This window comes from Scyliorhinus torazame, chromosome 13 (assembly GCF_047496885.1).
Source record: "Scyliorhinus torazame isolate Kashiwa2021f chromosome 13, sScyTor2.1, whole genome shotgun sequence".
NCBI classification, from domain to species: domain Eukaryota; kingdom Metazoa; phylum Chordata; class Chondrichthyes; order Carcharhiniformes; family Scyliorhinidae; genus Scyliorhinus; species Scyliorhinus torazame.
Window position 1 is genome coordinate 57,514,377 of NC_092719.1, and position 17,972 is coordinate 57,532,348.

The following is a 17,972-nucleotide window of genomic DNA, read 5'->3' on the forward strand; positions in this document are numbered from 1 at the left end:
TGTGCAAAACTCCACACGGACAGTGACCCAGAGCCGGGATCGAACCTGGGACCTCGGAGCCGTGAGACTGCAGCGCTACCTACCACTGCGCCACCGTGCTGCCCTGAACATTTGCCATATTAAAGGCACTGCATAAAGGCAAGACTGACTCCCAGATTTTGGTGGATTCAGTACTTTGTCATAGCAAAATCAGTGAAGTGGTTTTACAGGCGATGGGCGACTGTAACCAGAACTTATGTTCTGCAACCTGCGCACGGTTGGAGTGGTAATGTGGAAGGATGACATCAAAAGGATTGAATAACCTCAACATCTACCAACTTCCTCACGGTAAAAGAACTGAAAATCTTGCCCCCACAAAATGTCACTTTGTTACCCGTACAGTATTTAATTAATTTTTCAATTTCCTTGATGGGTGCGCCACTGCAAGAGGTACTTGGCCGTTCTCTGGTATATGTAACCCAAGTATCCTTTTATTAATTTGCAAGCCTCAACAGTAAACGTTAACAAGATACGTGGCAGCAGAAAAAAAATCCAAATCCAATATGTCCTCGTAAGCCTACTTCCATATGACCATAAGACATAGGAGCGGAAGTAAGGCCATTCGGCCCATCGAGTCCACTCCACCATTCAATCATGGCTGATTTCAACTCCATTTACCCGCTCTCTCTCCATAGCCCTTAATTCCTCGGGAAATCAAGAATTTATCAACTTCTGTCTTAAAGACACTCAACGTCCCGGCCTCCACCGCCCTCTGTGGCAATGAATTCCACAGACCCACCACTCTCTGGCTGAAGAAATTTCTCCTCATCTCTGTTCTAAAGTGACTCCCTTTTATTCTAAGGCTGTGCCCCCGGGTCCTAGTCTCCCCTGATAACGGAAACAACTTCCCTACGTCCACCCTATCTAAGCCATTCATAATCTTGTAAGTTTCTATTAGATCTCCCCTCAACCTCCTAAACTCCAATGAATATAATCCCAGGATCCTCAGACATTCATCGTATGTTAGGCCTACCATTCCTGGGATCATCCGTGTGAATCTCCGCTGGACCCGCTCCAGTGCCAGTATGTCCTTCCGGAGGTGTGGGGCCCAAAATTGCTCACAGTATTCTAAATGGGGCCCAACTAATGCTTTATAAAGCTTCAGAAGTACATCCCTGCTTTTATATTCCAAGCCTCTTGAGATAAATGACAACATTGCATTTGCTTTCTTACTTACAGACTCAACCTGCAAGTTTACCTTCAGAGAATCCTGGAATAGGATTCCCAAGTCCCTTTGCACTTCAGCATTATGAATTTTGTCACCGTTTAGAAAATAGTCCATGCCTCTATTCTTTTTTCCAAAGTGAAAGACCTCGCACTTGCCCACATTGAATTTCATCAGCCATTTCTTGGACCACTCTCCTAAACTGTCTAAATCTTTCTGCAGCCTCCCCAACTCCTCCATACTACCTGCCCCTCCACCGATCTTTGTATCATCGGCAAACGTAGGGTCCTGGATAGCGATTGGGATCAGGAACTAAATGCGATAAAGTACTACACCATTTGCTTCAAAACTACAAAATCTCATTCACAGGAAATTTTAAAGGGACACTTGCATGGGAAACTTGGAGAACAAACCATTGTTAGCTTCTGAAACAATTTCAACTTAGTGTGAGAAAATACACAAATCTGTTTGGGAGATGGGACACTTTGGGTAAATAAGGTAGCTGGCCAATCGGCAACAATAAAAGTTATTTCTTACATTCACTGATATTGCATTAAAGCCAAATGCTAGAGGTTGGGAGACCTGAAATAAAATCAGAAAGTGCTGGAAAAACTCAGCAGGTCTGGCAGCATCGGTGGAGAGAGAAACAAGAGTTAATGTTTCGAGGCTGAAAGGACTCTTCTTCGGGATGTTAAATGTTGCTATTGAGATTATTGCTCGTGAGATTACAGTCTTCTTGCTAGATTTCACACAACCTATCTGATTTGAAGCATCAGGTGCCCAAAGCAACTGAATCGCGTGGTATCCACCTAAAAGGTGAATGCTACATGCTTATCTGAGTGAAATGCATTGAAATGATTAAAAGTGTACATACTTGAGAATGGTACAAATGCTAACATTTCCTTATTCAAGTCTCCTAATTTCTATATAATAGTGGACGAGCATTTGTGCTACATTAAAAGCCTCAGTTCAGACATTATGAAAGGTCTAGGTTTCAACTATTGCATAAGCCAAGCATTACTTCCTGTATTGCACTCTCTTCTCTGTAATTATGAATCATGTAACTTAAATTTGAAGACTAGTTTTAACATTAAGAAACAAACAAAATGGTGCAAAATGTGATATTTTCCATCAGCGTGCACAGAAATAAGGGATGGACAAGCCATAGAACCTCTAGTGTGTAACACTATGGTAAAAAGATCAATGGCTTGGCATATCGCACTCATTCATGGCACTGTGGTGATACACCACTGTACTTTCCTAGCATTGTACATAGTTATATAATAGTTGTGTGTAACGTGGCCCTGTAATCCTGTGTATTGTACTGTAGCTCTGTAGAGGTTCGGTCACCTGTATGTAACCTGACCTGGCCATGGAGAGCTCCGCCTTGGCCACTCCCTCGGGAGTTAGGTGTAAGACCCAGGTTCTGAGACCGGACCCATTTTGTCTGGGGTCGTCTGTGTCGGGTAAGCTTCCTATGTAGTGTATTAAAGCCTTGGTTAAAGTCTCACATGTCTTTGTGGTTCTTGACGCTTAGTGCATCAATTTAATACACTACAGTTATAATGTAGGCTGCTCTAAAACCCGACACGCTCTCGCTCGACCCCCACAGTCCATGCGCGGATCACCTTTTCAACTGCTGGCTCCGGTGTTTCGAGGCCTACCTGGAAGCATCCTCCGCCTTCGCCAAAACGGACGCTGGCCGACTCAACCTCCTGTGCTCACGGCTCGACTACGGGCTTTTCGACCACATCACGGGAACAACGACCTACGCCGATGCCATCGTGAAGCTCAAAAGCCGGTATGCACGAACTGTTAATTCTATTTACGCCCGCCACCGCCTCGCCTCCCGGCACCAGCAGCCGGGTGAACCCCTATCCATGTTCGTTCGGGACCTCCGTGCCCTCAGCTCACCTGCAACGCGCCAGCAGTCTCCGCTGAGCAGAACACGGAGGCCCTGGCGCTCAATGCCTTTGTAGCCGGCATCGCTTCCGTCCCAATTCGCCAACTCCTACTGGCACAAACTACCCTGACTCTGGACACGGCAGTCGCTATGGCAGAGGCCCAACAGGCAGCCTATGACAATAATGCGTCCTACACGCCTGCCCAAACTTCCTATGCGCCTGCCCACGTTCTCTACGTGGCCACTACTCAGCAACAACCCCTACAAGTCACAGCCCACCCAGCCACACCAGCAGTAAAAATAATGCCTGGGCCCCAGTGTTACTTTTGTGGCCAGGCAAAACACCCCAGGAAACACTGCCCTGCTAGAGATGCTACCTGTTCAGCCTGTGGCAAGAAAGGTCATTTTGCAAACGTCTGCCGCTCCACCGCTGCCTCGGGGTCCAACACCGCGGCCTGCTACTCCTGGTTGCCGCCATCCTCCGTTCCCGGCTCGCTATTCGACACGTGCGACGCATGGGCGCCGCCATCTTTGATTATTCCCGGCCCGGCTTCCTTCATTTCCGGTCCGCCGCACGTCACTTCCGGTCCGCTGCCGATAGTCACTTCCGGGTCCGCCCCGCCGCCGATCGTCACTTTCGGACCTGCGCACTCGACCGAAATGCTGCAAACTACTGAGATGCAGCCAACGACAGCAACCTGGCCTCCAACAGCAGCCTACGATGCCTGGGCGCCGCCACCTTCTTCCGCAGGCTGCTCCCCCGGATCCAGCACCCTTCAACAGCTCCACCATCGCATCCATCGTCCTCGACCAGGACCGACCGCATCAGCTCGCCAGATCCACCATGAAGGTTCATGTAAATTGTTTCCCTGTTACCTGCCTCTTCGACAGCGGCAGCACTGCGAGCTTCCTCCACCCGGACACCGTGCGCCGCTGCTCCCTCAAGGTACTACCCACGCGCAGGCATATTTCCATGGCCTCCAACTCCCGGTCGGCCGAGGTTTCGGGCTACTGCGTCGTCACCCTCTCAGTGAACGGCACGGTGTTCCAGGATTTCAAATTCATGGTCCTCCCTCACCTCTGCGCCGCCGCGATCCTCGGCCTGGACTTCCAATGCCACCTGCGCAGCCTCACCTTGCATTTTAACGGCCCCCCCTCGGTCGCCAACCCCCAGTTCTTCCCTGATCTCCCCCCCCTCCCGGGTCCCACATGTAGTCTCTCCACGCTCAGGATCCCCCCCCCCCCTTCACTGTTTGCTAATCTCACCCCCGACTGCAAGCCCGTGGCTACTAAAAGTCGGTGTTACAGTTTCGGGGACCGCCAATTCATTCGAGCGGAGATTAAGCGCCTTCTCTCGGAAAAGATCATTGCTCACAGCACCAGCCCCTGGCGAGCCCAAGTGTTGGTAGTCAAGTCTAGCGAGAAACACCGCATGGTCATTGACTACAGTCAGACCATAAACCGGTACACGCTGCTTGATGTGTATCCCCTCATATCTGACATGGTCAATCGGATTGCACAGTACCGGGTGTTCTCCACCATAGACTTGAAATCCGCCTACCACCAGCTCCCTATCCGCCCGGAGGACCGTAACTTCACGGCCTTCGAGGCGGACGGCCGCCTCTACCACTTTCTTAGGGTACCCTTTGGCGTCACCAATGGAGTCTCGGTCTTCCAACGGGAGATGGACCGAATGGTGGACCAGAACAGACTGCGGGCTACCTTCCCGTATCTGGACAACGTCACCATCTGCGGCCACAACCAGCAGGACCATGACATCAACCTCACTAATTCCTCCAAACTGCCAAACGCCTCAATCTCACGTACAACGAGGCAAAATGTGTTTTCGGCACCACCCGCCTCGCCATACTCGGCTACGTGGTGGAGAACGGTGTCCTCGGCCCCGATCCCGACCGTCTGTGCCCCCTTCTCGAACTCCCCATTCCCACCTGCCCCAAAGAACTGAGGCGATGCCTCGGGTTCTTTGCCACTATGTCCAGTGGGTGCCCGAGTACGCTGACAAGGCCTGACCCCTCCTCCGTTCCCCCTCATTCCCCCTCCCGCCCGAGACCTGCCAGGCCTTCCACCTCCTAAAAACCGCCATCACCAAAGCCGCCATGCATGCGGTAGACGAGTCTGCACCATTCCAAGTCGAGAGCGATGCCTCCGACTTTGCCCTGGGTGCCACCCTCAACCAGGCGGGCAGGCCCATCGCCTTCTTTTCCCGCACACTCCAAGGCCCCGAGATCCGCCACTCCTCTGTTGAGAAGGAGGCACAGGCCATAGTGGAAGCCGTCCGGCACTGGAGGCACTACCTGGCCGGAAAACCATTTACCCTTGTTACTGACCAACGATCAGTTGTGTTCATGTTCGACAACAAACAACGAGGTAAAATCAAAAATGATAAGATATTACGGTGGAGGATCGAACTCTCCACCTACAATTATAGTATCTTATACCGGCCAGGTAAGCTCAATGATCTTCCTGATGCCCTGTCCCGTAGTACTTGTGCCAACGCACAGGATGACCGACTGCGAGCACTACATAATGACCTCTGTCACCCGGGCGTCAGGCAGTTCTACCACTACACCAAGGGCCACAACCTGCCCTTCTCAGTCGAGGAGGTCAAGGCCATGACTATGGACTGCCATGTCTGCGCGGAGTGCAAGCCGCAATTCTACAAGCCAGACAAGGCGCACCTAATCAAGGCTACCCGCCCCTTTGAACGTCTCAGCATTGACTTCAAAGGGCCCCTCCCCACCCACAACCACAACACATACTTCCTCAATGTCATCGACGAGTACTCGCGGTTCCCCTTAGTCATTTCCTGCCCTGACACGACCTCCGCCACCGTCATCAAAGCATTGCACGACCTCTTCATGCTGTTCGGTTATCCCAATTACATTCACAGTGACCGGGGCTCCTCCTTCATGAGTGAGGAGCTGCGTCGGTACCTGCTCGCCAGGGGCGTTGCCTCGAGCAGGACGACCAGTTACAACCCCCGGGGGAACGGACAGGTGGAGAGGGAGAACGCGACAGTTTGGAAAGCCGTGCTGCTAGCCCTCAAGGCCTACCAGTCTCCCGTTGGCAGGAGGCCCTCCCTGCCGCACTCCACTCCATCCGGTCCCTTTTGTGTACTGCAACGAATGCTACCCCTCATGAGCGGATGTTTTCTCTTCTCCAGAAGATCAGCATCCGTGACATCGCTTCCGTCCTGGCTCCTGTCCCAGGGAGACGCCCTGCTCTGCAAGCACGTGCGGACCTCTAAGGCGGAGCCCTTGGTGGAGAGAGTCAGTCTCCTCCACGCCAACCCACAGTACGCGTGCATAGCGTACCCCGACGGGCGTGAGGAGACCATCTCCATCAAGGACCTGGCCCCCTCTGGGGTCCCTGCCGCCCCCGCCCCGCAACCTCCACCCCGCTCCCTCTCTGCTCCCGTTGATCCCTCGGCCTGTTACTACTCCGTGCCAGCCGCTGTCATCCCGCAGTCTCGCCTCGAGCCAGCCGAAGCGGTGGGGGACGTCATGCCGCCTCGCAACCCAGCACCACCGACCGCACGGATACCGCCGGACACTACCTCAGCGCCACAGCTCCGACGTTCAAAGAGATCGACCAAACCCATCGTTCGTCTCGACCTCTGACGACACGGAACCTCCTGATGGACTCTGTTCGTTACTCCCCGTTTGTTCACGGTGTTTGCTACTCCATATTTTCACCCCAGACTTCCTTCTTAACAAGGGGTAAATGTGGTGATACACCACTGTACTTCCCTAGCATTGTACATAGTTATATAATAGTTGTGTGTAACGTGGCCCTGTAATCCTGTGTATTGTACTGTAGCTCTGTAGATGTTCGGTCACCTGTATGTAACCTGACCTGGCCACGGAGAGCTCCGCCTTGGCCACTCCCCCGGGAGTTAGGTATAAGACCCAGGTTCTGAGACCGGACCCATTTTGTCTGGGGTCGTCTGTGTCGGGTAAGCTTCTTATGTAGTGTATTAAAGCCTTGGTTAAAGTCTCACATGTCTTTGTGGTTCTTGGCGCTTACTGCATCAGGCACGTATATGGGTTCATGGTTTGGATCACAAGGGATGTGAATCTGTCTGCCTATGGAACCTAAATTTCCTGTGAACATTAACAGTTGGGAAGAAAATTTGAACCATAATAGTGGTTCGCTCAGCATGGTAGGTGATTATAATCAACTTTGTTGTCAGCTTGGTGGAGGTTGGTGAATTGAGGGTGGTACAGTTTTAACCCAAGACACTTTTGGTCTGTACGAAAGGTCAAACTTTCTAAGCTATTGGAAATGCTGACCATTTTGTATTTTAAAGATAAAGAAAGCTACAAATATGTTGCATGCAGAATGCAAGTCCAAAAATGAAGACATTCATCAAGCTTTCAATATTTTAACTTGCAACCCACTTTGGCATGCATTGCTGTTGCGGCCTTCAGCAGGTTTCCAAGGTGCATCTTGGTGGAAATCCTCACATAGCTCACAGTTTAAACCTTTGGTGTTGTGCCGACATACACACCGACCATGTACCTGAAAAACAATGTGAAAATGTACTTGTTTACCTTATGAACGGTTATTTATTTTTTTTAAATTTAAAGTACCCAATTCATTTTTTTTCCCCAAATAAGGGCCAATTTAGTGTGGCCAATTCACCTACTGTGCACGTCTTTGGATTGTGGGGGCAAAACCCACGCAAACACGGGGAGAATGTGCAAACTCCACACGGACAGTGACCCAGAGCCGGGATCGAACCTGGGACCTTGGTGCCGTGAGGCAGCAGTGCTAACCACTGTGCCGCCAACGAACCGTTATTTTAATGATATTTTGCAGCACAGAAAAGTTGCCTACATTGCTTCCACAATTACTTTTACACAAGTTTACTAGGAAGCAATACTATTAATTTATTAGCATCATTTTAAGGTTCTAACCAAATGATTTTTTTGGCATGGGAAGAGCTTTAGTGACAAACACTTAAAAATTCTTGCAGCTTTTCCAGTTTAAAAGAGGCTCATGTATTCAACTACTACTTCTCCGTTTAACACAAAATCAAACTCCTACCCCATGTATATAGGCACACATTTGTGCCTATAACCACTGTACACAAACTTAAAACTTTCTGAAACAAAATTATTTCCCAAGGATTCAAAAGCAAATTTTAATGCATTAGAAACAGTATATACTTGTATGATCTGGGAGACCAGCTGTACACTAGAGAAATATTTGGTAGGAAGGAAGCAATTTCATCACTATTTTTCCATATCAAATTCTAAGATGTCCAAATTTATTTTTCTACTTCATCTGCAATGAGACAATCGAGGAGGAGCTTTAGGTTGATCGAAGTTGAATATTAAGCATATAATTACCAAAATAACCATCTGCACAGATTAAATTTCACTCAATCTCCTATTAGCAAAGGGTTTTCAAGCAATGTAGTGGCACATTAGACTAAAGCACTACACGGTATAGAGTGAGATGCAAACATCCTACTTTGTCACAACACTGAATTAATGATCGCGGTCTCAAAACAGCCGGGGAAACAGGAATCAGAGGCACCAAGAGGGAAATGGGAGGCAGTTTCCCCCCTAGATCACTCTTACAAACATCCTTTCAACTGGCCCAGGCTATCACTGAACGTCTCAAAGCAGGTCTGTTGCCACTTTTATCTTGCAACTGGGACGTAACCCAGGAGAGGGGGAAAGAGAAAAATAGAAATTAAGCATGGTATTAATAAAATTAGTACAATGTGGCTGACATAAACTAAACATGCCCAGCTTGCAATCTGACTGTTGTAGCAGGAAACTGAAAAACTGCGAGAGTTGCTGAAAGTTTGTGAACTCAAACTCGGGTTTCGCTTCAGACTTAGAACAGGAAATGGTGCAGCCAGGTCAAGGAAACTGTTCATCTGGGTTCAATTAAGCTCTGATGGAAGCACCATCAAACTTCACTGTGGAGTAGGCACGCTCACAATTCAAGCCTTGAAACAAAGTTTGTGACTTTCCACATTTTGCAATAGTACGTTTAGCACTGCACAAGTATATTTTGTTGAGCTAATGTTGGACGTACAAGCCAGTGCAGTAAAAAGTATTTAATAACACAGTTCAACACAAAAGCTGAAAATACATGTTTTGTTTACTTAATCTGCAAATCACTTTTGTACTCACCTTCCCATCCACATCATGGTCATCAGAATTATGAACAGGAGCACATTCACTGGCATGTCCATAGCAAAAACAGTTGCCCCGAACTACCATGTCATAGATAGCGTAGTAATATTTTTCTTTGATTTCCACTCTCGAGTCCAGCAAATTGTCACCCAGAGTATGGAGCTTGGTAAACTTTATCCTCAAGTTTGTGATCTTCAGCATATCTTCAAAACATAACATGCAAATGAATTAAAATTTTTCCATTAAGGTCAAATGGCGTACCTTTGAAAACAATAAAAGTTACTTTTTTCAAATTATCCATTCAAAATTTTTCAGCCATTTTACAAGCCTACAGCCATTTATTATTCTTCAATTCTACTCTATTGTAAGGCTAATTAGAAACCAATTTTGTCAATTTTAATACTCCTGCAATGTGTCTCGAGACAAATCAAGGAAGGTTCTGGAGTTGAAATAACTTATCTGCTTAATCTGAATGCATCATCAGGAGTTCTAGCAAATGTAATGCAAAAGATGTTGCAGTTAGCCAAGTATGTTACTCAATAGCCTAGAGTTAACATCTCTTTTTTGATTTACAATACAAAGAGAGTGCAAGATTGACATACAAATCAAACAACTCCAACACCTATTTAATCAAAAGCACTTTCAAAGTGTATTTCAGCTGTAAAAGCAACACCAATTGAGACAAAACATTTTCAAGCGTCTTCCTTAACATTACGAGCCAAATAAAAATAAAGCTGGAGCACACCTGCATGCAGATCAAAAACCATGGGGAAAGTGCTGTCCAAAATAGTAATTCAGCTGAAGTAGAGCAAGTATAGTCCCTTACTTGCTAGTTTCTGAACCAGACAGAGTTCTCTCATTGATCAGGAACATACCAGGTTGGATTTAAATGTAAATTTGGTGGACCTATTGTTAATTTTTCAAAAAGAACATTTTCAAACCTCTCATTTTGTCAAATTCAGTGAGGGTGGAAAAATGCTTTGCTGGCCAGAAAAAGTACAATTATTTATTTCTCTCCATTCTCTTCCAGCCTTTTGACCAGATTATCATTGTTGTTTCATTCGGACCATAACAGCGACAGACAAAATTGAACGAGCGCTGGAACTTAAGAGACTCAAAAAAAGAGTTTTAAGTTTCTCAGTCCTCTGCCAAAAGCAACATCCTGAAGAGGAATATCCTCCACTTCTTTACTGCAACCAGGTTATATTCAAGTCAACAGGAAGAATGTGGGCCAGACAGGAAACTGTGATTAATACAAATCCATTTACCCAGTTATTACTATCAGTGTATAAACATAATTATCGGAAAAAACAATTACAGCAGAAAATATTTAGCAGGTCCGTGTTAGTGATGGCAGAAATAAGATTAAATCATTGTGCTGTGTAAATAATTGACAGCAATCAAAGTAAAGGAGTGTGAAGATTACAGAAACAATTAGTTTTATTTTGAAAAAAATACTGTAGCGGTATAACAAGTTAAGTGGTGACAATTACTTTGTATTCTTCGGCTATAAGGATCATCAATTTTAAAGGCTGGATCCAACACACGGTAGATAACCTAAAGACAGACAAGATAAGTTTATCAGAAAATACAAATGTCAATATGTGCACATAAAAGGAGCCATGATAATATTTATCTATAGGTCATGGAAAGGGTTTCGGACTGAAATATTTTGAATTACTGCTTTAAAGTTACATTTTAATATTTCTGTTCACTATTATGAGCCAGGGGAAATGCACAGACCAACAGTTCATTACCAAACATTTGTCACAAACCTCTCCTTCAGTAGAAGGTTCAATGTCAGAGTACCGCGAGTCACAGATAATGTCATCCACTTTCTTCAATGATCCTATTGCAATGCCTGGAAAGGATGACTCGCAATCATAAGCATAATACCGATAGACCTGCCAGGTTTCTCCGAAATCAGAAGATCGCTCTATCATCATAGCAGCTGGACGAAAAGTCTAGGGAAAAATACATATTTTTTTTTCACAAAATGAATAACTTAGCCGAACGTGTTTCAATAATTTGCGCGTGGCCCAAAGAAATACACGGACAGGAGTCAGTCATTGAACTTTTCAGCCATTCTATTAGATCATGGGTGATTTCAACTGCATTTAGCTACCTTTGATCTATTTCCCTGACACCATTATCTGTTGAAACTTTTAATTGGCCTAGAAAACAGTGTGTTGGGAAAAAATGTCATATCTTTATCCTTTGCGCTTAAGAATATTTCCTGATTTTACTTCTGAAAGGCCCAGCTCCCAATTTTAAGTTTATGCCCTCTTGATCTTTAGTAACTTAGAATTCAATAAACAGAGATTTCATTTAAAGAGAGTTGTAAACAGCAGAATACTCTAATCCAAAAACTATCCTGTGTGGGGGGAAAAGTTTTGATTAGCATTATTCCCCAAAAGGAAGAGTTGCATTTATGTAGCGTCTTGCACCTCAGGATATCTCAAAATGCTTTACAGCCGATGAAATATGAGGTTGGGTCACTGTTATAACAGGAAACATATCAGCCAATTTTCACACAGCAAACTCTCACAATCTTAAAGTGATAATGACCAAATAATCAGTCCTGCGATATTAATTGAGGAATTAGTATTGGCTGAGCAGCAGGGATAGCTCCCCTGCCCCTCAGCAGAATAGTGCCATGGAATCTTTTACTTCCACCTGACAGAGCCTCAATTTAACATCTCAACTGAGAGATGGCACCCATAACAGTGCAGCTCTGTTTCAGTGCCACATTGCAACATCAGCTTGGGGCTCGAACTCACGACCTACTGACTCGGAGGTGAAAGTACTACCGAGACAGCCATGACAACAGAGTGGAAGAAAGAATACTACTGCTTTTAGGGTAGACTAGTCTAGCTAGCTCAACTAAAATCGTCGATATCAAATTCAACCAATTTACAAGCAAACATTACTTAAAGGCAGAATCATCAATGCTACGCTTCAAAAATTGAAGATTGGAGGGGTGGCAGTGAATGTATTTCTCCTTGCTAAATGGATGCTGCTTGCTTCTGATCTACTGTGTTAACAATGATTGCAAACATACTTGCATTTCTTTAGAAAGTTCTCATTGACCCCCAAACAACTTGTAACTAGAATCCTGATTACTATTCTCATGTCTCATTGCATTCTGCCAAGCATCCGATACATTTCTAAAAGATGAAGCCCATATAAGAAAAAGAGGAAAATAAATAATTTAGAAACACAAGTAACCATGAAGGCAATTTTCAACTCTTGTTCCAGAAACCTATTTTTCTCTCTATGCCATACAACTTAGTCATCAAGGAGGGCTGTTTAAAAACTTCTGCATTGCAGATCACTGCTCTTGGGTAAACTTCAAGTGGGCTAGCTCATGTGAACCTTGGCTCGGTATATTTTGAGGACCGCCTAAGCCAAACTCGCAACATCTAATGTGTCCAAAGGAGGCCACAGGTGGTGCAGCTGCAGATGTTCCCCCGGCACTAACAATGGCAACATGAACTGCAGTTGTGGGTGCCCATACCAATTCATCAATTATAATAATAATGATAATCTTTATTGTCACAAGTAGGCTTACATTAACACTGCAATGAAATTACTGTGAGAAATACCTAGTCGCCACATTCCAGCCCCTGTTTGGGTACACAGAGGGAGAATTCAGAATGTCCAAATTACCAAACAGCACGTCTGGAGGAAACCCCCACGCATACACAGAGAAAACATGCAGACTCCGTACAGACAGTGACCCAAGCCGGGAATCAAACCTGGGACCAAATTCCAAGAGGATCCACTGAAAACAATGCAATCACTTACAGCTTGGACATACTCGAGCAACAAGGAGTGTGCAACGACACGGGCAAGTGAGAAAGAGCAATTAATGCCTTGCCAGTGACCTGTTGAGAAGGATTTTTAAAAAGTACATGCCCAATGGCATCCAAGCATTAACCAAGAAAGATTAACTTAAGTCTAAATTGCTATTGATTTAGATTCCCTACATTATTAGTTGAACTAATTCTGCCAAGTTATGGCATCACATTAATTCTTTAATTGCAGTATGACAAATAAAAATCAGAGAACTGTTAGAACCATTCCTGACTTTTCTCAGGTGGCTGTTTATAGAGCAGTTTTCAGGAGGAGAAAGTACCTCCAAGTACAGGAGAGTCTGTGCCAGATAGCTAGAAACAAGCTTTAATTGAACATTTAAATTTAAAATATAAACTCACAATATGCCTGAAACAAGAGTTTTATTAAAAGCTAGAGATATGAATGTGAGATGATCCAAGTAGTGAGTAAAAAATAGCCATTCTAAAAGCCTTGCAAAACCTTCATTAAATTAACATGGCCTTTATAGGAGCTTTAATATTGTCACCACCCAAAGGTGCAATAGCTTACAAAAATATAATGCGTGAGAGCAACTATTACAGGTTTGGAAATTTACATCTGAACTGACTCATTCATTCAAAAAAAAAAGTGTACTGATAGAAGGCCATTCCATGTATTCCTTCTCTATATTAAAAAAGTTCTGAGCCTTTCAGCAACTTCAGCTCATGTGAATAACTAACTGTTTACCTTGAAGGTCATAATGAGGTGGGTAAAATGGAATTCAGCTTCCAGGTCCAGTTGAAGAGAAACATTTTCCAAGCCTGCGGAAAAGATCAAATTTTAAATGAAGAAATAAAAACAGAGAAAGTTCATTACAACAGTTTGAACCGTTTTACAGTGTGTAAGGAGTAAAACACGATGCAAGTTACATGGCAATTACAGCACAGAAACAGGCCATTTAATCCAGTTGGTCTACGTTGCGTTTTTATAATGACAAAGCACCAGCCACTGAGAACGGGAGGGAGTCAACACATTGGTGTTTTACAAAAGTAGGAAGCTTGATGCCATCAGCAGCTGAACTGTCTGTACTGTGTTCTGCTCAGAGGTCAAAGTGAAACGGAGACTGGGTCACATGATACACCTCATGATAGCATGCTGCTATCCCTTAAAAGATATACTATAATGGTCTATAGATCATGGTCACTATTCAACACATTTGAGTCTTTACTCTCATCAGTTTCCATTCTCTGTTGGTGGGCAAAGATCGATAGCAGGGTTTTGTAAAGTCAAGTGGCACAGGTGGGTCCTGGAGCGATTGGTCCTGCAGCCCCAACAGCCGCTACTGGCTTTTACATCACGCAGTGTGGCCATTGCTGCCTTTCAAATGGAGGTACATTAGGCTGTGTGAAGTCTTCCAGCCAGCAGTGGCAGCAGAGAACAGGTCACACACCGCTCATATGGAATTGATGTGAAGCACCGTTTAGGTACGTGCTTTGGCGACAAAGAAGGGCACAGAGTTGGTTCGATTTTGCAGCTGCTGCCAAGCAAGGTAAATGAACTGTGAAGAACAATGGTTTTCTTAAAAGTAAGAGATGGCCAGAGGCTCACATAGGCAGTATCTATTGGACAGGATCTCACAACAGAATCTGGAGAGATAGCACGGCACAGTAATTAGCACTGCTACCTATGATGCTGAGGACCCGAGTTTGATCCCGGCCCTGGGTCACTGTATGTATGGAGTTTGCACGTTCTCACGTGTCTGCGTGCGTTTCACCTACACAATCCAAAGATGTGCAGGTTCGGTGGATTGGCCATGTTAAATTACCCCTTAATTGGAAAAAAATAATTGGGTACTCTAAATTTATTTAAAAAAAGAATCTGCTGGATAGAGCTGCACAGGAGAGTCCAAGACAGTGGAAGTATTAGAGCTCCAGGACCTCTGGTTAATGACCCTAAAAAGTAACTTAACTCGGAACAAAGTGGTACGAATAGGATTTCTTAAGGTATGGCTTTGTAAATTGTGACAATGAAAATAAGTAGGCAAAGTCCACGCGTGTTAAATGCAGGGAAGTACTGGCAAATGAGAAGTTTCAGAATTTGAAAGAGAAGTGGTAGGCGGAAAATTCCTCATCAGGTTGAGAGCGCAGAGAGTTATGAACTCACATTCTCCCCGTGTCTGCGTCGCTCTCACCCCACAACCCAAAAAGATGTGTAGGGTTGGTAATTGGCCACGCTAAATTGCCCCTTAATTGGAAAATAATAATTGGGTACTTTAAATATAAAAACTTGGTTGACTCCAAATTAAAAGACTACACTGCTGTAGCTTATCTGTAATACTACATTAAAAATGTGCCAAAGCCCACGAGGTTGTCAGCATTCTGGTGTAGCATCTTGCGGGAGTACCCATTGCTGAGTAAAACATGCATTTTGTTGTTATTGCCCTTCACGAGAGGTTGGATTTTCCATTGTCGGCACAATAGAACTGTCTGTACCGGCTCTTTTGAACCGGATTCATGTGAGATTGTGTGAACAAAGCAGGATTCCCTTTCACATTAAAAGGTTCGGGAACATGGAGTGGGTCGTGAATGTCAACCAGTTGCCAACAGTGGGTCCCATGAAACAAAAATTGAAAAACAGATATAGAGGATCAAGTGGCATGGGAAGAAAGGGTATTTTGAAGAGACCATAGTTTATCTATTTCTTTAATACCAAGTGCAAATGTAACTATACTAATTTATTTACACCAATTCTGCTAAGATTTTGAGGCACGACAAAGTACACAAATGAACAGACTTTGTATAGTTAGCAAAAGAATGTGCAAGAAAATATGAAAACAATAATAAGTTTTGGCCACTAGCTTTGTTTTTTTAAGAAAATGTAAACAAAAGAAAGTGTGTACATTAAGCATTACCTTGGTTAATATAACAAAGACCAATGATGAAGGAGAAGTACAGAAGAGCACAGAGGGACCCAATGACTCTAGCTTTGAAATTAAGGGAGACTGGCTCAAGGAATCAAAAGGATTTAATAACCATCTTCCAATCCTATTGACAAAACAGTTTCACAAATCAGCTGTTTTTCTTTTATCCTGCATAAGCAGACAGTTCCTCACATCTCATCCAGCATGCATACAATGACATCACTACAGTCAATATGCAAGATGGTTTACACTATCACGTCACTCCCAACACTGAAACAACATATTTATTGGCCCCAAAACTAGAAACAAGTCAGCCAGACTGCTGGCCATGTACAAAATCCATAGGACAGGAGCTGTAGGCAAACGTCAATGATATTCAAGTGAGGATTCTATGGGCTAACAAGTTATTCTCAGACTTACATTTCCAAATAAAGTACAACCCTGACCATATTTAAATTATTGGATCAAACTCATTTTTAGTCGTCATTCAAGTTAATTTTCACTTTCATCTAATTAATTCTCATTTCCTTATTAAATTGGATAATCTCAGTACTTAGGCTATTAGAACTTGTACTGTTGAGAATGCTTCAGGTCAGAAAATTAGTCTTGAAGAATTAAACCCTTGCTGGCACCACCAGCCAGTTACCATGCCTTGCACTCTAGAACAGCATACCTGTCACCACAGAACATCTGTCAACATTTAGAAATAGGAATTTCTCGTTCGGTCTCATCGGATTGCTATGTTCGCACTGCACGCGTGCACACATGTACGTCCAGGAGCATCAAAATCAACCGTAGCACCCACCTGAGTTTAGTTAACTCAGCACAGCGTAGAGATCACATCCAACAACTGTCTGCATGGCTCAGAGTACACCAGGAACGATTTACTCACCAACGCATTACATTGAAAGCTCTAGGTTGTCAGTTTTGTAAAAGGCCTTTTACAACTGGAAGTTTGTTGGTCTATATCAGTCAACAAAATTCACATACTAAATACCTACATACAGTTCTTGCTCTATGATGAACTGATCACATTTACAGTTTCATACCAACCATAACTCACCATTTTCAGACTGCCACCAGGTGTTTAGTCGGTTGAGTGCAAACGTGGTGACAACATTCTCAATTCTATGACTGTTCGAATTTTCAGCAAAAAGAGCCCGTGAATCACATGAAAAACATTTTTTTTCTTCCTGAGAAAGCAAAAATTGAAAATTTAGTATGCCTTCTATTTTCAGAATACAAACAAAACACCAAAATTGGATGGAACCCAAGTAGCAAACTCCGACACATTTAGTAAACGTGATTTTAATGTGGAAAGTACACTGATCCCCATTTGTACTTTTTCCTGATAGTGAACAAAACTCCTGTTCTGGGTGGATATTGATGTACCAGATATGATCCGGAGTCACACTGATCAAGACGTTCCAAGTTTCAATCAGAGTCAGTGGTGAGGGAGGAAGTCTTATTAGGGTGACAGCATGGATATTGATTACCCTATTTCCCACTCCACGGGTGGGGGTGAAATACACAATCAGATCTTGTTAGACGCCAGACCATACAAGAGAATATTCGATTTGTGACCTAAACCTGAAGGGTTTGAAATAGCATCTTGAAGGAGGAGGAACGCGAGAGAGAAAGAGAGAGAGAGAGAGAGAGAGAGAGAGAGAGAGAGAGAGAGAGAGAGAGAGAGAATTCTAAAACCTTGGACCAAGGAAGTGAAAGCAGTGACCAAGAGTGAAATAGAAAAAGTGGCCAGAAAAGAAGTAAAGATCAAGTCAAGGGATTTTAAACAAGGATGGAAATATAAAAATGGAGCTACTACCAGAAAGTGCATCAATGTAGGTCAGCATGCACAGGGCTCATGGATGAATCGGATGATGGTGAGTGTGCCTTTTTGTTCTCTTTGTTGGTGGTCAGGAAGATTTGGGGTAGGAGGGGGCGGAGGGTTGA

At 44.4% G+C, this 17,972-nt stretch overlaps 1 protein-coding gene across 1 annotated transcript in view; it reads right to left on the minus strand.

The window, feature by feature from the left end:
* Window positions 1-17,972, minus strand: part of lamb1a (laminin, beta 1a) — a 139,783-nt gene that overhangs the window by 99,691 nt on the left and 22,120 nt on the right. Inside the window, exons 3-8 of the mRNA XM_072471582.1 lie at window positions 17,083-17,212; window positions 13,847-13,920; window positions 11,059-11,247; window positions 10,777-10,840; window positions 9,281-9,486; window positions 7,529-7,649 (exon numbers count right to left, since the gene is read on the minus strand). Coding sequence (XP_072327683.1) covers window positions 7,529-7,649; window positions 9,281-9,486; window positions 10,777-10,840; window positions 11,059-11,247; window positions 13,847-13,920; window positions 17,083-17,212 — 784 coding nt within the window. The remainder of the gene's footprint in view (window positions 1-7,528; window positions 7,650-9,280; window positions 9,487-10,776; window positions 10,841-11,058; window positions 11,248-13,846; window positions 13,921-17,082; window positions 17,213-17,972) is intronic.